Here is a 23,270-nt window from a genome sequence, read left to right as displayed (position 1 = left end):
CAATGAGTAGCTTTATCACTCACACACTTATATCTGAAGACTGCCACAGCTAAAGCATATCAAGCTGTCCCATCTTCTCATTCTATGTCTAGCAACAAAATACACAATTTTAAAAGACAAATATGCAGTATAAATATCTTTTTTTTTTTTTTCAATCAATCAGCACAAGAATTCTCAATGTTTTTCACACAAGTTGAGATTTCCTCCCACTGCCAGCAATAAAAAGCAGAGGCCACCATCCTTCCAGCATCTGTAAGTGAACCTCACTACCTATGGCTGAAATTTCTAAGATCTCATGGAAAGAAAGAAAGAAAAAAACCCACACAAACAAAAAACAAACAAACAAAAAACAGATTGAAATTGCAAGGTTGTTATTGAGAATGTGGGTGTAGAAGAGTTGCTGATTTCTGGTTCTGTTTGCCTCTTTTTCCCCCCTAATGTTCATTTGCATTTGTGAGAAGGTGAAGAGGGAAGGAAAAATTCAGTTTTCATTATTAATTTTTCCATATGCTTAAAGCTTATTAATATTTTTGTTGTTTGCATGGAAAAGAAGGTTTTTCAAAATAATTTCTTCTCTAAAATTACAGAATTAAAGTTAAAAGAGAAAAATTCAGAGTTAGAATGGATGAACAGAATTAGCACTGTGGCACTGGTCGTATTCCATTTGTGACACACCCAGCTCATCAGGTTGTATTTTTGTCCCATATGCATTTAAGAAAAACAAACATGTCACCAAAAGTCTTTAAAAAGTCTACTTCCCAAACTAGAGAAATGATCAAGAAGTCATTAGAAAAGAAATATATATGAAGAGCAATTCACTATAAAAACAAATAGTAAATGACCCTTGAAAGGGGTTCTTCCGAGTTTCCCCGAACTGTACCAGGCACCAAGCAGCATCACTCGGTCCCACGCCCGGCCCCCCTGCCCGCCAGGCCAGGGCCAGGGCCAGGGCCAGGGCCAGGAGGCGCGGCCCAGCGCGCAGCCGCCCCGCGGAGGAGCTGCCCGCCCCGCGGAGCCGGGACGGCGCTGTCCGGCCCGGGGCTGGTGCTGAAGCCTCCCCCACCCCGGGCCCGCCCCGCCCCGGCGGGGTCACCAGCGGCTTCTCTTACAGCCCGAGAGCACCTTCCTTCAGCGCTAACGTTGTCATCACCTTATCTTTACTGTCTGCTGCTTTTATACCACAGGTCAGCTCCTGGCAAGCCTCCTCAGACCAAAGTTCATCCTGTGTCCAAGGACGAACGCAAAAATTCTATCCCACCATGACTGGACTCTTAACAGAGAGGTGGTTTGGTGGTGGGGTTTTGTTTGTTTGATTTATTGGGTTTTTTGTTTGGTTTTTTTCCTAAGTAAAGCTTTATGCTATGCATTTCTTCACTGCACAATTACTTGTAGACATTCAGCTTCTGCTCTAGTGCAGAAACATTAATGGATTGGCTGAGGACGGCTGCAAGCAAAAGAGAAAAGCCTAAGAATCTATTTTGTATTATGTCAGATTGCAGAAGCTTCCCATGGAAGTCACAGATGTAAATTCAAGAGGACATAAGTATTTAGTGACAGATTTTCTTTCCTTTTGGGTAGCAGCATAATCACTCCAATCCCATTACCTGTTCACATGCAATCCGCCCCTTAGAACATTAACGGTACATTATTGCATGTTCATGCTTATAACCTACAGTTTATCTGCAGTTTTAATAGTTAAATATACACCCCTACTATTCTGCAGCAGTTATGCAAGTGAAAGCTTATTCAAAATCGCTCCCCCCCCCCCCCCAGAACACTGACCTTCCACAGCTTGCTCCATAATTAACCTTTTCCTTTCTTTCTCTAGTTAGGTCAAATTTGTAGGTCCTTATAAGCTGCTGTAATAAATATGAAAATAAAAGCAAGGGAGATGTTGGCTGCTGAGAATGAGCTCTCTCACAAAACAGAATTTTCAGTCTTTTCACTTTGTGGAAAAGTTTGGACTCTTCACCTTAACTACATGGGAACCTCCACCACGCAGCCCATGGCAGAGCTACCATTCGAAAAAAAAAAGTGCTGTTTTTCACTACACCAGGAAGATATTAGATAGTATCACATTTAAACCACATTTTAATAGATTTGGACTGTCTCACTACTTTTACATTTGAACACGCAGCGTACTGCCTTTTTGAAGAGATCCAAACCATTACTAAAAAGACAAGGGAACTAATCTAAACATTGTGAGGATCACTGAACTGATTTACAGATGGTCTAATTAGAAAAACGAGCATGCCACTTGCTGATCAAGGTCTATGCACTAAATCTGTGTGGCAAGCCAAAGAGAAAGAAGTAGTATTTCAAAATCAAGTACCACTATGACGATAGCTGTCAACAGCAGAAAAGATTTTGATGTGGGCATTACTATGAAGTAGATGTTCATGGGGAATGAGTTTATTCTCTTAAACACAATCACATTGCCTATTCTGAAACTACCATTTGCATCATTTTAAAGTCACTAGTATCTCTGTAGATGAAGTCTGGTATTAAGGACATAACCTCTGAAGGAGGGCATAAACTGAGGTAATTCCAGAAAGATCTGTAGTCTCTGAAGAGTAAGGACAGCTCTATGTTATTATTTAGACATAATTTCAGAAAGCTTCACAGCTCATGAGAGTTAATGGTGATACTGAAGTTCTTCACTTCTTGCTTCTAAAAAAACCCCACAACTAAAGTGTTTGACAATCTAGTATTCCTAATATCTCCACGTAGAGGAGGAATACTAAATGATCAGAGCAATAGAATGTGAAGGGAGCCTCTGCTTACCCATGTGTCTCCAAGAAACAAGATAAGCAACCCTGCTGGTAATTCCAGTGTATTTTCACCTGCTAAACTAGTTTTGAATTTGTAATCCACTGTGACACTCAAACTTTTTATTATGTTTTAACACACTGTGACCATCCATGGTGTCCATACCACTTTGTCACAGATCCAATGGCCTGGTTAACTTTGAGATCTGGAAATTGTATTTTCCCACCTTCATTTTCACTGCTTGGAGAGGGAATGCTGTCTCACAACAGTATGTGGTAGCACTTGCCTCACCTGGTCACAACAGTGGCTACCAACAACAGAGCTTTAAGTTATTTTCTAGGTGTACAGCTTGAAATCCTGTGAGATGTCTTGATGCTTGCAAAAGATACTGTAACAAATAGGTAGGTTCTAACAATATCTAAATGTCATTTAACTTCTGAGTTTACAATATTTTTCATCATATTCTTCATAATTGGATTTTCCTTTTCCAAATTTGTATCATAGTTCAAATAGGAATTTATAAAAACAGATTAAATCTCAACAGTTACTACATGTTCAATAATGTAGGCCTCTCAAAATACATATGAACCAACTCTAATCGCCATATGAAAATGGCTTAAAACTGCCAAGAGTTTTCTGAACTATGTAGAATATGCTGAGCATCTGTAATTAAATCTATTTTCAGTTAATAATCAGCAAGTACCCCTAGTTGTATCCTCTAAACATTCAGCAAATGAAATCACCGTTCCTGCCAATTATCAGGTTGAAGAAGGGATATGGACAAAGAAACATTTTCCTTAACATTTTTTTAAAGTCTTTTAAGGTCATTTCTCCACAACACCCTGTGCTTTCACCAAACAATAAAAGCAAAATAAAATACTCAATTTTCTGAAACGTATGCATTTACATATAAATATTTTAAAATAATGACAAATTCTAACAATTTTCTGAAAAAATCTAGAAACCAATCTTCATCTTTTATCTCCCCTAGGATGTCCATGGCAACCAATGATGATTTAATCACCAGTCACTGTACTCTATTTCATATTATACTACAAACACTCAGTACTCAGCCCTTGAGGTAAAAATATGCTTCTGTTTGATTGTTTCTTAAACATGTAGACTTCATTTGCAACTTTTCATGTGTCAGACCTACTTCTATAATCTAAACTGTAAATCCTCTGTGACACAGATTGCAACTATGTCACACTTTAACACCCAACAAAATAAGAACTGGAGGCTTACAGGCAATCCCATAAAGGGAATAACTCCTTAAAACCTTGTTTCCCACTACTGAAGATCACCTTACAATGGCAAGGCAACACACTATAGTAGTGCTACTTACATTAGTCTCCTTCCTATTTTTGTACTATAGGAATGTCAAAATAAATACGGGAAAGTTATATACTGCATGACCCTGCCAACTGTCAAATCCTAGGATCTTGGCATTGAACAGATCCTCTTTAATGGCTTAAGACTTAGCTCTTTCCCAACTCTTTAGTTCAGCAAATATTTTATGTTCAGAGCTATACTCTTCTATCAACCTTTATCTGTATGATACAAAGCAGAATAAACCACAACCATGTATATTTGGTTAATTATGAGTGCTATTAAATCACTGGTATACTCAAGAAACAAAGATGACCTTCTGAGTTTAAAATAGGAGAATATTGGCTTGAACTTGAAAGGCTGTATTTAGCTGTATCTTCTATAAACCATTATTTCACCAGCTGAGTGGTGTCAGATATACCAGGCACCTTGCAACTTCCTGGAAACTAAACAGAGCAGTGCAAAGTGAACGTGCACATGGGATAGAACTAAGTTTAGTCACTGCACAAGCTTTTAAAGCAAAATGAGGACAGATCACCAACAATATGAAAACGCTGAGAAAATGTTCTGTGGCTGTGTCGCATGGAAACTAGTCATGTGGCATTCTTCCTTACCTCTGTTCTTTTCCTCACTCCCCCTCAAGACTAACAGCTAACAATTCCTTAATGTGCATTCGATGTAACATCTTTATAGTGTCTCCAGTTGAATTATATTTAATAGGTACATGGAAAGAGACGCAGAAAAAGGAATAAAATCTTTGTTTTGCCGAAGCTTGTAGATTCAGGATTTCATGTAAAAGGATCTGTCTGTAAAACACACAGATAGAAGAAAAAGCAAAGAATCTTCCATGAAAGCAGTTACAAAGACAAGGAAGTACAAAAACCAAGTAGGATGACGTTTGCGATTGTAAATGGACCTTACTTCCCTAGCAAAGTGTACACAGTCAACAGGAAAAGACCATCGTGAAGCACTTAAATCACTGAAGTGAAAACTTTAGTTGAAAATCATCTGCACGTAAGCAAGACCACAAACTATTATTTTCCCACTTCCTCAAGTGAAAATCTCTCTGCTACAAATACTATTTCATAGTAAGAAGGTGGTGTTGTATTTTGTATAGGCCTCAATACAAAGACAAAATTCTGTGAAGCAGGGAAATAAAAAATAAGATAGCTTGATATGCAAAGATACAAACACCATGGCTTGGCAAAACCAAACTTCATTTACCATTTATTTGTATGCCTAAATGAACCTATACAGCTAATCTGATTTTTTGTCACTATATAAAGGTGTCTATTCTTGCTGTTCATTTGACCAAACACCACCAAACAATGGCAAAAGCAGACAAACTCCACTAAACAAAAAACCACAACAGGATAGAAAAATACACAACAGCAGAAGACAACACTACAGAACCTGTCCTCTGTAGTACTTCTTTTTTGTCAATTAAGATACCCCTCCACTCCATACTATAGTTCATTTTTCAAATGTATTTCTGACATTATTACTAAATTTCTTTATTAAACCTACACATTTTTGCATCTCCATTATCCCACTGCTTATGATAATGAAAATGGTGGAAAAAGATATAGGGTTTAAATAAATAAATAAAATCAACAAATAAGCCATGACATTCCCATATGGAATTTGTTGACATAGTTTCTATGACTGATACTACAGCATCTAGGAGATTAATCTTTTTTATTCCTTTTTTAAAATATCTGAAGTTAATACTCAATTCTGATCAGACCATTATTTTTCAAACCAGACAAGTCCCAGATTTTAGCATAGAATAAATACATAATGCTCATCATCTAAGTTTTAATTAGTCAGCTGGCAAATAAATGGAAAAAGACAAATAGAAATTGAGATATAATTTTTTAAAAAGCTAGGGGTCTGTACGTTACATTGTAAAGCTTAGCTTTTACTTAGTATCTTTTTTTAAAAAAATAATATTTTTCATGTTGGTCCCATACACACACCAATATCATCCATTTCGGCAAAAGTTTCTATCGTACGCATTTTATGTCAATACTTTTTATTTTCTTAAGCATTGTGTCTCACAACATTTAAGTTAGAAATATTTCCAGTCAAAAGAGGGAAACCACTGTAAAACAAAAATCACCAGTGGAAATCCCAATCATTTAAGAGTGAATGTACCATTCCATACTAACTTACACTCACTTGTTAAGAAACTTTCTCTGCTTTATACATACACCTAAAGTTAATTTCATTTTTTTTCATAATTCTATTTTCATTTTATCCATCTTTTCACCCTGCCTGGGTAACCTGGTTAACCACAAGTTGGCAACACAGGTGTTTTCTTTTTATTCTTTTCATATTGAAATTAAAACAGATTTATATTTTTTTTTTTGGCTGTATCATTTTTCAATACTTTTCCAACCTAACTCCTCTAAATATTGACATTTTACACAGACTGCATTTTAAAAAGACAGATAAATTTAACTGAGGAAGGCTGTTGATTGAAAAATAGTATGTCCTTAGTTAGGCTACAGTGTGCTGCCAATGTATTCCTACAGGCTCTGATCCAAAACCTATTGACTTCAGTGAGGTTTGGGTCAGATCCACTATAAAAATAACTTAATTCAGTAGTGGTAAATGAAATCTTAGATGTATAATTTTATTACAAAACACTCCAAGTAACACTCCAAATAATGGTGACTTCTTCACAGCTCATACAGATTTTTAGTTCCCTAAACTATTATTTTAAAAGTTTGAAATTTATAGTTTTTGCCAACCACATTGTCACAGCTTAATTGAGCAGCTGTCAACTGTTAGAAAATAACTGCATCATCATCCCTTTTAGAAGAACCAGTGTGGGAAGTGAAACACTTAGACAGGATCTAAAGTTTCTGGAGTCATGGTAATGAATCTGTTTTCATCAGGTGACCATGAGTCATCATTTTATCAGCAGTTTAAAGGGTTTTCACAATAGTTGCATGTCATCAGTGCTTATGCTTAGCAATCACTGCAGGAGAATACTGAAATAGGGTGCCATGGCCTGTGGTACCATCATTTAAGGACAAGTTTGGCTATTGAGTCAAGAAAAAACTGCTAAGTCATGGTTTGCATGGTACTGCAATGAACACACAATGTCCAAAATCTAAGCTTTTATTTGAGAATTGAAACTAAGCAATAATTCTACTTTTAAAAATAGACTTGTTTTAAGGAAGTTCTGAACCACATAGATGAAACATAAAGAAAGAATAAAAATGTGTCATCTGTCCCTTAAACTCCATAGTCCAGTCAGAACACACTCATATACCAAACACTCAGATAACTTCCACATATCACAATCCATCTATGTTGTTCAGGGTAGGGAAAAGGCACATGAAACAATACGACATTTTTTATATTACATTTTCATGATACTAACATGAAGAGAAAAACTGCATCACTGCATCATGAACATGAAATTACTTCTATATGACATTACCTGTTACCATATGAAATGTGGATCCCTTTACCTCCTAGCCTACTAACCTCCATCTGAACTCAGTGGAAAGAATTGAAGAATTTCACCTACAGCTCAAGATGAAGCCTCTCCCAGGACCTAAAGACATTCAGTGACCCTGTGCAGCATTTCTGCTAAGCCCTGATGTTTTTGCTGGACTCTGAGATATTGAAGTCTGCTCCTAAGTTTCCCATCCCTTCCTCCTTGCCTGGCTGGACTCTGGGGTGAAGCAGGCAGTAGCACCAAGATCTCCAAGAAGCAGACCAGTGGAGGTGTAAGATAAGGCAGTCCTGATCGGAAGTCTGGCACACGGCAATTATCAGAGGGATTATACCTTTAAATTATGTCTAAAAAACCCCAGTATCACTAGGTATGGCATATATTTAGAATCCCATACCACTGTCACAGCAGTACAATGCTCTCAATTAGCAAAAGTCTCATTTTCTGCCACAATTGCAACTTTTAAAACTAATCAGATTAATTTATTTGTATTACCAAAACAATGTAATGCAAGTTGAACCACTTCTTTATTCCTTATTTGAAGTGATCCCCATGAAAGTAGTGTTTCCACTACTGATGTTTATCCCTCTGGCTTCCTATTCCTTTCTCCTTCTGCTAACACTTTAATCTCTCAACTCTTCATTCACTCATCATTTCCCTAGGCTTGAAAATTAATCCTCCAAGGTCAGTGAGGAAACGTCCATTGACTCCAGGAGGTTTAGAATGAGACCATACACTTAATTTTCCTTCTCCCTCCAGCTCTCAACTTCCTCTTTTCTTTCTTCTGGAACTTATTTACTCATCACTTTAGTCATTCCATATTTGGTCCCATGAAATTGGGAATTAAATGCAGAGCTAAGAGAACTAAATAGATATCCTTCCATCCATTTATTATTGTTTTCTGCTTCCCATTTTAAATAATATTTTTCTCCAAGGTTCCCTGTTCTCTTCTTAAGACATTTAAGCCTTTTTAGACAAGTATCATATTTTATCCATTGACGGAGAAAGAAACATCACAGCTGAGTGAAGTGAATGATACTTACTTGATAACAACAATTTCAACCATAGGTATTATATAGTTGTGAATAAAGTTGCTTGAGGAGAACACTATTCCTAGAAAACCTCCATTAAATATGTAATATAGCTAATTCTTATTTTTAAAGACCAAACTTTAACAAATTTAACTGATTGTAAAAATCTGAACCTTAGTATATTTCTATTGAAACATTTGTAAGTACTCCAACTACATAAATTTCACATTTCTTAGTTTTGCAACAGGAAAAAGGAACAGACATCAAAATATATTGTTTTTTAGACATTTTTACTGAGCACTTTAAAAAAACAGGCTCTCAGACTAGAAATCAGTACGCTAAACAGTTCAAAACTGAAAATGTAAAAAAAAAAATCTGTAGTATCAGACTAGTAACTCTGAGTAGCCACAAAATGTGAAAAAAATATTTTTAATACAAATGACATTCCTTATTCTCACTCTGCATTTGACATCACTGCATTCATATGTCTATGGACTTAATATAGCAGGAAAATTCATTCATTACCCTTCACTACTCATTACATGGGATCAGAGAAAATTAAAAAGGTAAGAAAACCTACTCGTCTCTCTCATTTTTTCTCTCCAAACTCAAAAAAACCCAAACATGCCACTTTCTCACAGGGCAAAATATTTACACTAACACTGATAAACTAATTTAATGGACAAATTTCACAAAAATGTGACCTTTAGCCTGTCTAGCTCACTTAGATGTCACTTAAGAATCATGGAAACAGACATATTTGATTCCGAACTCTGTCAGCATACTATCGCTCTATTACACTTCAACTGGGAGCTAAAAAAAGAAAGCACTGGGAAGCCCAAAGATATGGTGAAGCTTAAGCATTAGAATTCTATTAATATATTTAAACACACACAGAATAATTAAAAAAGGCCTGTTATTTTTCTAATTCCAAACCAAAGACAATAATACCTTCTACAGGTCTGTGAGTGGACCCTAAAATGACCTGTACAATGCTGTAAGTAAATGCTAACAAATTGTCTTACAGGAAGGTATATTTCAACTTCCTTCTCCTTACTGTTACAGGGACTATTATCAATATTCTTTCTACACACACTTTCTTTTCATAGAGCATTTCTAAAACATGCAAAGACAGATGTTAAGATGTCTTTGATTATAAAACAGTACCTTAATTATTACATTAAGATAGATCAACATCAAAAAAGTAAAGGATACATACACCAGCAAAATTAAGGGGAAAATTAACCACATCATAGTCATACTGTCATTTTTTCTATCCAATCATTTCCAGTACTTCCATCTTTGTTCCGAATATAAAACAAAAAAATATGCTTGCTGCTTCAAAAGCCCTTGCAATTTAAAGCAAGCAAAAAAGTTTCAAGTAGGAAGGACCAAAACTTTCATACACACTTCCAGCACATAATTTAAATTGATACCATGGAGCACTGCTGAAAAATAGATTGCAGAGTGTGCTGGTGACCAGAGGGAGCATTGAAACTATAATTATCTTAATCTAAGATACGTGCTAGCAAAAGCCTACAAATCTGAGACAAAACAGGGCTCTTAATTTTTCAAAGTAGGAAATGGCAAAGTAAAAAAAGCTTCCTTTTGAATTGAGCTATTGAAATGTAGTAAAAACTTTAAGTCTTCAGTGTTTGGCAAATGAACAAATTGCAGAAAACAGTAAATGAAATTTTTCTATTACAGCCATAAAAATTACTATATTTAGTTTTACAGTTTGGCATGAATAAAGTTAATTTACACAATTCTGGAAGAGTAATTCTTTCTAGTTTGTCCAAAGTTTTAAACAAGGCCTTAGTGATATTTTTTCAAATCCATATAGAGTTCATGATTTGCCTTAAGCCTCATCAATTAAAGTTAACATTTATTTCTCAGAACAACAGTAAAATACTTCAGCAACACACAGAGAAAGCTTAATTAAATTCATAAGTCTTATTTTCCAGATTTGGTGGTATTTTACCATGCAGTGCTTTATGAAGTACCAGTGTTTCCTAAAACTGAAAATGGCAAGTTAAATTAACTGGCAAAAAACATCTCTTGCACATCACAACATTATGGCATCAAGCCACTTGGCAAGTGAAGAAAGTATGTTTAGGACCTAGCTGTATTTTTTTGTATTAAGGTTCAAAGCTATTTTACTACATCAATTATTTTATTTCAATCACTCTTAATTGCCCATAAAACCAAGCTTAGGAGATCACCTTTCAAAAATAGACCAACTACGCCCTCTACTGAAAATAAATTACCATTACACTGGCGGTACAGAGATATAAAACGTGTTAAGAAGCTAAGACATTAAGCACATCATAGGTATTTTCCTCTTAATTATGTTCTAGTCAGCTAAGACTTGAAAGACTGATAAGCTGTACTTTTTTCTCTCTTACCAAAAGTATGCACATGCTTACAAAACCTAAAAACTTACAAGTAGATAGTTTAGAAGACAAGGCATGCATGAAATGTTCCCACTCAGTAAAACACCCCTACCAATTTCAAACACAGGGATCCTTAAAGTAGGAATATAGTATTTTCTATATGCTCCATGAAGAGAGGAGTGAGAGTATTTTCTGCCATTTAATGGAGAATCTCCTGCTCAGAGATCTTCCTTGCAAAAATTATATGAAAGTAGAACAGTCTTTAAAAAGGGAATATCCACATTCAATATAAATGCAGAGAATGTAAAGAAGCAAAACTTCACACAGAGAATCCCTGATGTAACCAGTTAAAATGTTATGCATCTATGCACACAGTGAATTCCAATCAGCTTTTCACATATTCACATTATAAATATATTACAGCTTAGTCAAGACAAAGTCAATGCAAGTTAATTTTCAGCATACAGCATATGCAAAAAAACAAAACACTACCAGAAAGAAAATAAAAGTTGCATCCATGATATTGCTTACCTACAAATGCATGCTCAATGAGAACCTAACCATTTGTTCAGATAGTTAGTGATGTTAAACTACTTTGTGATTGCCAGGGTACATGCTAAGTACCAGTAAAGTGTCTGTGATGAATGAGCAAGCTATAATAATTCAAGTCTGTAATCGAGTATCTTATGGCTTTTGGTCTATGGAAGATATTTCAACTCACACCCCTTGTTTTCTTGGCCACTTATATGACCATTCATTATATCAACAGCTCTCAGCTGAGAAAATGCCTTCAGCCTCAGCTCCTGTTAATCACATTAGCAGGATACAGACTCAGAATCATCTGAAGTGTGCTCAAAATGAAAGGTATTTCTTCTAACGCCTGTACCAATTTAGAAGCAGTGAGTAGTACAGACATTATACGGCCAATTTAAGATTTACAGTCATCTTAACAGTAAGAAAAATAAAGCAAACATCCCACTAAATGACAGCAGTTTCCCCGAGGAGAGAACACATAGCCACACAGAAATTGTTTGGTCTGTTTGTTGAACAGGTTACCCACAAAACCAAGCTTCATCAGCTGATCAGTCAGAAAGGTTTTTGTAGCTGCCCTCCAAAAAACCCAATTTTATCCACAGGGGAAAGTCTGTTCTGTTACGAAAATTCCTGGAAAAAAACATTTCCAAGAGAACAATACATTGCGCTAATCACTTCAAAATGAATGTGTTACCTAAACTACCCTAGACATACAGGATTACAGAAACAAGAAAGAAGGTCCAAAAGAGAAGGTTTCACAATTTTTACTGAACAAGTAGTTTTGATAAGCTGATATAGTTACAATAGAAGAATTATGAAGTGCTACATTTATTACATAATGTTTTGAAAAGCATTGTTCTCCACATACGTAACCAAAAGTCAGAGACTGTTTGCAAAATAAACTGCAAAGACATTTTGCTGGATGTAAGACAACTGATCCCTGAAATTGGGAAAAGAAGAAAAATATATGTAAGTAAAGAGTCAAGTATGATAAGCAGTTTAAGGACATTGCTATGCCTTAAACCAGGACCTAATATATACTGTAATCTTGCAATATTATTTGTGTAAGAGAAGAATCAACTCTAAATTTTATTTTGGGTAGCAAATACTGTGTGGGAATGCATGCAGTTTCTAATTCTAACTACGCAACTAATCACTTTCAGTTACACGAGTTTAATCTTCAGCTGACCTCAGATGCACTCTGCCATGATACAGAAGCAATTCAAGAAGTTTGCTTTTAGAGAGAAAAGCTGATACAAAAATATCAGGCTACTATGTCTGAAAGATACACCTTTTCATTGTTAACTTTTAAAATCAACATACATTCTAAGCAGTATCAGATTTTTTTTAAAATGAAAGCTATGACATTCTACCTACCTTAATGACAAATTTGTTGGATGCCATGTCAGTGTAAGCTGGTCCTATAAAAATATCAAATTAAAAAATGATCAGCACTAGAGAAAATCTCAGATCTCTACACCAACTGATGAGCATTCTAAAAATCTACTACTCTTTTTTTTCATTAGCTGTTCTTAAAACTCTATACTCTGATTTAAGAAAACCAAGGAAAATTGCTATTTAAAGGAAAATCTCTTAGCTATTTTATTTTGGTGAGCCTCAAAACTATTTAGGCACTTAGCATGCAACACATGAAATACAAAAATTAGAACTATTTTTCAGGCAGTATGAAGTCAGAAACAAACCCACCTAACTCTCAAGAAGCCTTCAGATAACAGAAGACTAAACCTGGAATATTGCTTTACTGCTGTCTCACCCACTAGTCCCTATGTATATAGCCCCTGGCCTAGTTTCTCTTTTAAAATAACAGCGTCACATAGAATCCCTTCATATAGCTTAAAGAAAGAATGAAGACAAGGGAAAAAAACACAAAAAATTTAAAAGTATTTTTTTCAAGAAAAAACAGCCTCAACAGAGTCTTCAAACCTCTCTGCATAAAGTTTATCTCTTCATATCTTGTGAAGACTCAATTTCTACTTTGCTAGGGAGCCCTCGACAGCCTGCATACAACAATGGCCCTACAGCAATAATATCATCCATCATATTCTCAGAGGCTCAGCAACACTGAGCAAATTTCAAAATTTGCTTTCAGACCAAGCAGCAGTAAGCAAACTTTGGAACTGAGACATCCATTCACTACCTGCAGTTCTGGTAATCAGCAGTATCAGAGTTTAAACCAGTTGAAGAATAAAGCATAGCCACTTGTTTGTTATTAAATAAGAAATTATGGTTTCTGGTGCACCTAACACGCATATATATATACACACACATATAAACACATTATGTATATTTGAAATTGTAAACTACTACATGCATAAAGCAATGTGACCTAAACACTATTGTGGTTGCACAAAAGTAAAGTGAACTTTAGACATCCTCTTCTCTTGCTTACCCCCAAATAGGATTTGTTTTGCTTAATTTGGAATATTTAGTAAGGTACATTTAGCCACACAGACCCTGACCTTGCCTCAGACCATTCCAAGTAGCTCTGGAAGCACAAATTCATGCTGCAAGTTATACACACTCTCCCTCGCATGCAAGAAGAAACCTTCAATTAATTGCTAAGATTATTTTTTTATTTTCTCCTTTGAAGAACACTGTATCTCGCTCAAATGACTATAAGCTTCAAGTTGGCTTGCAAGCCAAACCACAAGTCCTGTCACCTTCCATACTGATTTCAGTTTTTAAAAGTTTTTGTTTGGGTTTTTTTTTAATCTTAGAAAAGTTAGTCACAGTACAGAAACTCTCAGTGAAGTTCATAATTCTCGACATAAGTGGGAGCTAAACATGAAAGTCTTTCCAGCTAACCTGACAATGTTTGGATTCAGAAGAGACATGGAATGGGCCCTATCGTGCCAAATTAGTTATCTACAAAAACCCAGGAATAAAAAAAAAATAAAGATACAATTTGTTTTCACACAGGATAGGAGCAGAAGTAACAGACAAGGAAGAGACTTGGATTGGACAGAAAACCAGGTGAACAAGGGTCTCGGTATACCCAGGGCAGAAGATAAGAGTAACCAAACTATACAGTTCAAGCTTCAAAATCAAGAGAGAAAACAAGTGTCAGTAGTTACTGCCTGCAATAGATAAACTAGAGCAAAGACGATACTGTCAATAGAGCTTCCTTTTACACTCTAAAGTTACCTAAAGGATCAGTCTCTTAAGATAGACAATTCTGGTTAATTTTGTAAGAGATAGTATAGGAAAATAGTAAGAATGCAGGAAGACACACCCATTTCTCGCTGTACTCTTGAAATTATTGCGAAGTACTGCAATAGAGCTGTCAGAATTTCAGGATACAAGTCAGGTTGGTGATATGTGTCTCTGTCAGGCGCTACACTTACACATTTCAAAATGCAGTTAGTAACCTTATTTAACTTCAAAAAAGTGCAAAACAAGATAAAGACCCACTTTGCAACTACATAGCATAGCACAGAAAATTTTGATCTTAAGATTCAGCAATAATAATGTTAAACTAAATAAACACTTCTGTGCAACACTTCCATTCCAAACATTCAAATGCTGAGACCTGAGATTTCAAAAGAACTGTGAGAAAATGCGAAAGTAACAAGAGCACAAGTCCATATACTGGCTCGAGGAAAACTCCCAATTATTTTTTTTTCTATATATTATCACAATATCCAAGCAGTAAGAAACAGAAATAGTAAAAGGATTGTCAATTGTAAGAAGTAAACTGACCGTTACTGTAACCAGCTTAAAATTCATTTGAACTGAGAACCATTCTGCAAATAACCACAGAAAATTAACTATAACATAGTTTAAAAAATGGTTCAACCATGTTCTGAAAAATCTCAAAGTTACAGCTTTTATCAGCTGCACAGTAATAGTAAGCAGTAAGTTATACAGAGCAAACTGAATTTTCAAATAGGGGTCATGCAGACAGAAGCTGGAAAACCATGGCTAGTACTACACAACTATAATTCTCCCTTGAATCCAGGCCTAGAAACGTTTCTATCTTATTGGATCAAAGTCTGTCAACTTCACCAATAGCAATTTTGAGAAACACAATGTAAGGAACAGTACCCTGGAACACTTGGGAGATCATATTTCAATTCAGTCAGGGAGTAAGGTGCTACTCCAAGGAAGTCAACATAGTAGAACAACTATTAGCAGCAGCTTAGGAGATAAAACTCAGAAATTCTTGAAGCAGCAGCTGCTAGAACTAACTCAGAGGAGATGCTAAAGGGAAATGGCAGCCACCAAATGAAAACCAGCTGTGCTCCTTCGTCTCTTATTAACAGTGTACAATATTGTATTCTTGGTGATCAAGAACTCCAAGAAAGGACTACCCACCCCGTAATGCAAAAGCAAAAAGCAAAGAATAAGATATATCACAGTCCTTTCGAAAAACCTGGGCACATACAACTCATCAGATAATCTTAGAAAAAAAAGTTTCAGGATCATTTCAGGAATGGATTTTGAATTTTAGCTAGTATCTAGAGCTTTACTAATGATCCCCACCTACTCCTCCTAAACAAAAAATAAAAAATTTAAAAATAGAAAAAGCAGTAGGCAAGAAGCAGCAAAAAGTATGAGAATGTTAAATGTCTCTACTCCAAGCAGCTAGAAGCATAACCTGAAATTAGGAACTCTGTAATAACACTATTTTCTGTGGACTGCACCATCAACTAAGAGCTCATACAACAGCAATGCCAATATTGAACAAATCTAACACTTATACAGCATTACCTGTACCTTGAGATACGGTAGAACGCAAGGTACTTTGCCTCATGCTTCTAGGAACATAGTTCACCTAGATAGCAGACAATTTTTGAGCTGCATATGGCATACAATTTATGACAGTGATGCAGGCCTGTGATCTTAAGAACTGTATTTGGACCACTAATGTTTTATTATTAATCCTTACAGCAGCAATAATATGAAGAAGAGTTACAGTAAAACAAGCCAGAGCATGGTCTCTTTTCCAAATACTCACGTCCTGCTTGAGAAAGCACTAGGATGAACTAGCTGAATTTACCTGTGGCATCACCAATCTCCTTTTTGTAACAATTTGCCATCCAGAATACTACTGTTGCAACAAGTCTGCTACAATTGATGGAAGAAGGACTGCTGGGAGGCAGAAATCCTCTCCAAATCCATTTTATAAAATAATAGAAGAAGGGAAGGGGGGGAAAAAAATTATATATATATACATATATATAAAAAGTGCAAGTAAAGTTAACTTCAGTTCAATTTGCTCTTCATAGGAGTAAGCTGACTTTGGGAGTTTGCCAACCACCCCATTCTTTGCATTCACCATATAGATAAGATGAAGAAAATAAAGCAAACAGAATAAATCTAAGCAAAAACTTAAAAAACACAAAAATAATACATTTGTTTCATGAGCCATCAGGAAAGTCACTGAACTGCCACATGAAAAAATACCCAGCACTACAACATCGGAAAATAAGGAAAAACTCCCATCAATTGTAGAAGGAAAAAAGCTAGCAAACTGCAAAATACTTTGTCATTTTCTATGTTGAAAAAACCTCACAAGAAACACATACGTATTACAATTGCTACTATATGGTATAAAGACTATGTTTCATGGAATACCAGATTTGTTGCAAACTAATGTGAACCTCAAAAGGAAACTGTATGTATCTAAATATGAAGATAATAAGGAAGAAAAATTAATCTCAGAAATTATATGTCTTGAGATGGTATTTCTAGTATTTTAACATCTAGATATTTTTATAGCCTGTATCAGAAAATATAATCTAGAATCAAACACATATGCTCCCATAGCTAGAGTGAGACACTTCAAATTATAATGGCAGAATATCTTTCTTTCCTAAATTTGATATTAAGTGGAATGGTGAACAGGAGAAGCAGGAAACACAGTCTCCTAGAGAGCAAGGTAATGTATTTTCTGCCAACTGATGAACAGCATCTTACCTTAGGAAAGAAGCAGCTTCTTGTGGTGAAGGAATTTGGAATTCAGCAGGAATAAGGAATGGAAAACTCCTTCTACACATGCCCACTGGAAAATACAGCAACTTCTAACTTAACAGCTGGAACCTGTTCACACCCTGCCCATTTTTGGGTGCCTTTACGATGCATGGGGAGAGGTGGACACCTGAAAAAGTGAGAAACAAACATGCAAATCCTAATTAAGGAACATTCTAGAATAAGTCAATATTAACTAGATTTGTAGTTCAGAATTAATATCACAACATAAAAGTGAATTTGTCTGAACTTTCCACTCCATAGGTATTAGAGCCAAATGCTGTTCAGCTCAGATCCTGTGCTCTTAGTCAGTTTCTGAGAGCAGGTCCTAAACTTGGGATGAGTATTGTAATACTCAGCTACTCACATATTTAGCAAAGGATTTCTGCTTCTGAAATTACATACCAGAATTTTGCAGCATCAGGATTTTTAGGCTCACTGTTGCCAACTTCTCCACATAACCTTTCAAAACTAGACTTCCAACAAGGTGACCTATTTTTAGCTCATTGCTACCTACAGTCATTCATTCATGACTTCCAGTTCACCTTTGAATTTCAACAATTCGCTTTCAAAAATAGTTACCCTTTCACCACAAAACTGCATAGAGTTAGAGAAATAAGAGGCTCTGAGGAACATCAGTGTGTTTACTACAAACAGGTACTAGCCATTATCTTCTTGCATGGCTTAATGCCACTTTTTTTTTTTCCTAACTTCTTTGCAATGCTCATTGCATTCAGCTGTTCCACAAAACTTTAAAAAAAACTGTTATACTCCTTTCTGAATGAAGATTAGGCATTAGAAACTTGGGTTTGGGCTACAGTTGTAAACTCTGTGATTATATGCAATTATAGAATCATAAAAGGGTTAAGGTTGGAAGGGACCTTAAAGATCATAAGGCTTCAACGTCCCTGCTATGAGCAGGGACACCTCAGAGAAGACCAGGCTGTACAAAGCCTCATCCAGCCTGGTCTTAAACACCTCCAGGGATTCACGACCTCCTAGGCAACATATTCCCATGCCTTACACCCTTTATGGTGAAGTATTTCCTCCTGATATCTAACCTAAAATTACTCTTTCAGTTTAAAACCATTACCCCCTGTCCTGTCACTGTCTTCTCTGGTGAAAAGCCCCTCCCCAGCTTTTTTGTAGGCCCCTTCAGGTACTGGAAGGCTGCTAAAAGGTCTCCCCAGAGCCTCCTCTTCTACAGGCTGAACAGTCCCAACTCTCTCAGCCTGTCTTTACAGCAGAGGTGCTCCAGCCCTTTAATCGCCTTCATGGCGCTTCTCTTGACCCTCTCCAACAGGTCTTTATCCTTCCTGTGATGAGGACTCCAGACCTGTACACAGTACTGCAGGTGCAGTCTCATCAGAGCAGAGTAGAGGGGGAGAATCATCTCCCTGGTCCTGCTGGCCACACTTCTTTGATGCAGCCCAGGATGCAGTTGACTCTCTGGGCTGCGAGTGCGTGTTGGCAGCTCATGTCAAGCTTCTCATCTACTGCCACCCCAAGTCCTTTTCTCAGGACTGCTCTCCAGCCATTCTCCCCCCAGCCTGTATTTGTGTGCCTGGGGTTGTGCTGACCCAGGTGCAGGACCTTGCATTTGGCCTTGTTGAACTTCATGAGGTTGGCACTGGCCCACCTCTCCAGCCTGTCAAGGTCCCTCTGGATGGCCTCCCTTCCCTCTAGGGTATCAGCAACACCACACAGCTGGGTGTTGACAGCAACCTCGCTGAGGATACACGCAATCCCACTGTCCATGTCTCCAACAAGTATGTTAAACAGCACTGGTCCCAGTATTGACTGCTGAGGAGCACCACTTGTCACCTGCCTCCACTGGGACACTGAACCATTGACCACAACTCTCTGGGTGTGGCCATCCAGCCAATTACTTATCCACTAAGTGGCCCATCTGTCAAATCCATGTCTTGTCAGTTTGGAGACCAGGATGTCATGTGGGACAGCATCAAATGTCTTTGCACAAAACCAGGTAGATGATGCCAGTTGCTCTTGTAGCTTTGCCATAGAAGGCCACGAAATTGGTCAGGCATGATTTGCCCTTAGTGAAGCTATATTGGCTGTCACAAATCACCTCTCTATTTTCCATGTTCCTTAGCAGGTTTTCCAGGAGGATCTGCTCCATGAATACCCCATGGCTTATGAACATGAAGCTGCTTCTATCTGTCTATAGAGTGCCTTGTCTATACTGTCCTGGTCAGGCAACCTGCAGGAGACCCCCACTGTAATGTCACCTCTGCCTGCCTTCCCCTTAATCTTAACCCATAAGCTCTCAGTTGGCTCCTCGCCCATCCCCAGGGAGAGCTCCATGCGCTCCTCCAGCTGGTTTTTGATAAAGAGGGCAACACCCCCACCTTGTCTTCCCTGCCTCTCCTTCCTAAAGAGTTCACGACCCTCCACTCTGACGCTGCAGCTGTAGGAGCCATCCCACCAGCTCTCCACGATGCCAGTAAGATCATAGCCCTGCAGGCACGCACGCATCTCTAACTCAGCCTGTTTATTCCCCATGCTGCGTCCATTTGCATAAAGACAAAATTAAAAATATGCCCATACATTAACACGCTCGTATTATACAAGATATTCTCGACGGCGACTGGAGGAGCAGGGGAGAGAAGAGTGAATACAGAAACGGTGCAGAACAGCAGAGCTAAGAAAAAAATTGAGGTCCGGCAAGTTTCCTTGAACTCGGCTCGGACAGGACAAGCTGCAGGAAGGCTCAGACCGGAGCATAAAGAAGTAACGCGCCGTGACTGCGAGAGGAGTGAGGCAGGAAGGGAAAACGGAAAGCGGCAACTCCTTTCAAACCCGCCGGGAGGGGCGACACAGCAGGGGAGGCGCAGGAGGGCGCCCGCTCGGGAGGCCCCCAGAGACGGCGGCTTTCCCGGGGCATCACCCCGCAGGGCCCCCGGACCCCCCCAGGCCGGGCCCCCCCGCGCCGGGCCCGGGCCCCGGCCCCGCGCGCTCCCGCCGCCCCGCGCCGCCGCCCCGCGCGCCCACCGCTCCAACGGCTCCGCTGCCCCCAAGCAAGATGGCTGCCGCGCCCCAGCTTCTGCTCCCCTACCCGACATGGCCGCCGGCTGTAGCCGCTGCCCGCCCAACCTGCCCGAACGCAAAATGGCCGCCGGCGCAGCCGCCCCGCGTGACTGCGGGCCGGGCCAATAGCGGGCGGGCGGGCGCGGGGGAGGAAGGCCGCGTGCGCCGCTTCCGCCCGGAGCCGGGCGGGCGGGGCGCCAGGCGCACTTCCGGCGGCGCGTAGGCCGCTTCCGGCCGGCGGGGGTGTGAGCGCGGCGGGGCGGCCCTCTCGCCTGCCCGGGCCCCGGCCGAGGTGAGCGGCGGGCCGGGCTGCGGGGGGCGGCCGGCGGGGGCAGCGCCTGCCTGCCTGCCTGCCTGCCTTCCCCGCCTGCGGGCTCTTGTGGCGTGAGGAGAGGGTGGGAGAGGCCCCGGGTGGCACGTCCCTCCCGCTGCGCCGGGCCCCCCCGGCCGTGTCTGGCCTGGAAGGAGCCGCTCGCCCCGCAGGGCAGAGGAGGGGCCGGCTGGGGACGGGTCGCGGCCTGACGGAGGGCGGGGGGTCCCCGCCGCCGGCCGGGCCGCCCGAGTTGCGGCTGCCTGGGCTGTAGCGTCTTGTCAGCGTGGCCGCTTCCCGCACCGGCCGGCTCTGCCACCCGCAGGCCCTGCCGTGCTCCGTGTGCCGGGTGGGGTGAAGCCGTCAAGTCTCCACGGCGTGGTGGAGGGGGCTTGAGTAGGACGCCTTAGTCCCGACAGGTGGATGAAGGGTGCAGGAACGTTTGCTCTTTGAGTTATGCTGTGCAGCTGCTTAAAACAAAAAATGTTTCTGTATGGAACCTGAGTATACATGCCTGTAGTTCTCAATGAAACCCCGTAGAAAGTAGAGGCTTACTAATTCTTTTTAGACAGGGGTGTATTTTTTACGTTTGTACCAACATGTTGTGGTTCCCGAAGATCAAAGGGCAAGGACAAAGAGGGCAGAGGTAGTGAGGCACAGCTGCTACTCTGGGCAATCTAAGGTGATGTCAGAAGCATTGCAGCTAGTTTGGCCTTCAAGGTTAAAAGTTCCATGCTGTTAAGTGCTCAGTTAGTCAGTACATTTCATTAACTGTGGTGGAAAAAAGCCCGTGTATTTTGAAACGGCTTTGTTTTGGACTTCAAATATTTACCATTTGAAGCAGTAACACTTGTAATTAGATAAACATAACGAACTAAACAAAGCTTTACAATTTAGCATGCCAAAGCTTGAAGTAAATGCAGCAATTAACATTTCAAGATGTCTGAATTGAGGTTATTTTTATAACCTTTTTTTTAAGTTCACAGAGTAAGACTTTCTGGTGTCTTTTTGTGTTCTAATCATCTGCTACGCTGTAATTAAATATATTAACATTCAGGTTCATCTGTTCTTGCTATTATGGTAAAGTAAAAAAAAAAAGCTTTCTAGAATGTATTTTTTAAAAAATTATCTTTGCCTAGGTAGATGCCAGCTTGCAATGGGTCTTAAAAGCATCTGGAAGGACTACAAAGTTCTGATTGTTATGGGAACTAGCCTTGGGCTGGTGCACTGGGGGTGGTTTTTCGTCAAGTCCAGTCCTATTTTCCAAGTGAAGACAGAGGAGACTGTTCCAGAACCTGGGATTGTGGCATTCGTGTTGCAAAGCAATCACAAAAATAAAGAAAAATAGCTTAGTGCTATATATTGAGGGTAAGTTGCCTAATTAGTTGTATCTGTATCTTTGAGGCAGATGAGTCAATTAAATAGAATTTTGTAACAGATGCAGTCTTGCTGCTCTAACTGTAACCTTCCAGAATTTTATTCTTTTTTGCAACCAAGTTAATCTGGTAGCTACAAGGGCTTCAAAAATGCATCATACATCTCAAAAGCTACTGCTAAATCCCACGTGATGAGATCAATTACATTATGGTATTGTAAGTCTTAAAGACACTTAAAAATAAACTGCAGTATCTTCAAGGCAACAGTCAAACTCTTGTGACTGGGTCTGCAGAAGTGTCTTTTAAGGTTCAGAACTACCCAGAAATAATTGTGACTTAGCATAGTAATATATTCTGTATTGTTAGTAGGAATGGCAGTTAAAATAGAAAACAAGCAAAATTGGGTATGAGAGAAGTCTACATACCATAGGGATTACATAGAAATGTAAATAAATGCCCACTTAAGTTTTGAAATGTTTAAGAATTGAAAAAATATCATATGTTAGGCATCTTGAAATAACTGTTTCTTTCAGAGGCAGAATTTTCTTAAAAGTTGTTTGGACATGGAAAGCTTTTGGTTTTGAAGTGCTTGCCTGAGAAGCAGTGCTGAGTAGTTCAGTTCTTATGTTCTCAAGTTAAAAAAGGTGAACATCACTATCATTTTGACACAATTCATGTAACTCAGTGCAGTTTATAGTGGCCTGTTATTTACAGACTTACAGGTAAAACAGTATACAGACTGATGGTCAGAATTGAGGTTAACAAGCGTGGATAATTTGTGTATTATATGCTTGTAGCATATATAATATTAATAGGCTTTGTCAATTAAAAACAATTGGTATACATCCTTATGTGAATTTATCATGAATAATTAAATAGCAGTTCAAGCTGTGCAATGTCATAAGATTATCTTAATACCTTTCTGTTTTTTATTGTAGGTGTAACTAGTTTTGAAGCTTTTCATCTGTTAGTGTTGCCAGAAGAAGAGATGAAGAAAGCTAGCTGGAATAGAAAGAA

At 38.8% G+C, this 23,270-nt stretch overlaps 1 protein-coding gene across 4 annotated transcripts in view; it reads right to left on the bottom strand.

Annotated features, from left to right (window-relative positions):
* The window catches only part of SLX4IP (SLX4 interacting protein), an 80,301-nt gene extending 59,627 nt beyond the window's left edge, over nt 1-20,674 (bottom strand). The window contains exons 1-4 of one of the 4 annotated variants that reach the window (XM_051614852.1): nt 20,596-20,674; nt 17,469-17,649; nt 16,549-16,658; nt 12,906-12,949 (exon numbers count right to left, since the gene is read on the bottom strand). In XM_051614852.1, the coding sequence (XP_051470812.1) occupies nt 12,906-12,949; nt 16,549-16,658; nt 17,469-17,548 (234 nt within the window). In that variant the 5' untranslated portion in view covers nt 17,549-17,649; nt 20,596-20,674. The other 3 variants (XM_051614853.1, XM_051614850.1, XM_051614854.1) reach the window with 3 other exon arrangements.
* Between the last annotated feature and the right edge of the window lie 2,596 nt (nt 20,675-23,270).

The sequence above is a fragment of the Apus apus genome, chromosome 3 (genome assembly GCF_020740795.1).
Source record: "Apus apus isolate bApuApu2 chromosome 3, bApuApu2.pri.cur, whole genome shotgun sequence".
NCBI lineage: Eukaryota > Metazoa > Chordata > Aves > Apodiformes > Apodidae > Apus > Apus apus.
This window is presented reverse-complemented; position numbering and strand designations above follow the sequence as displayed.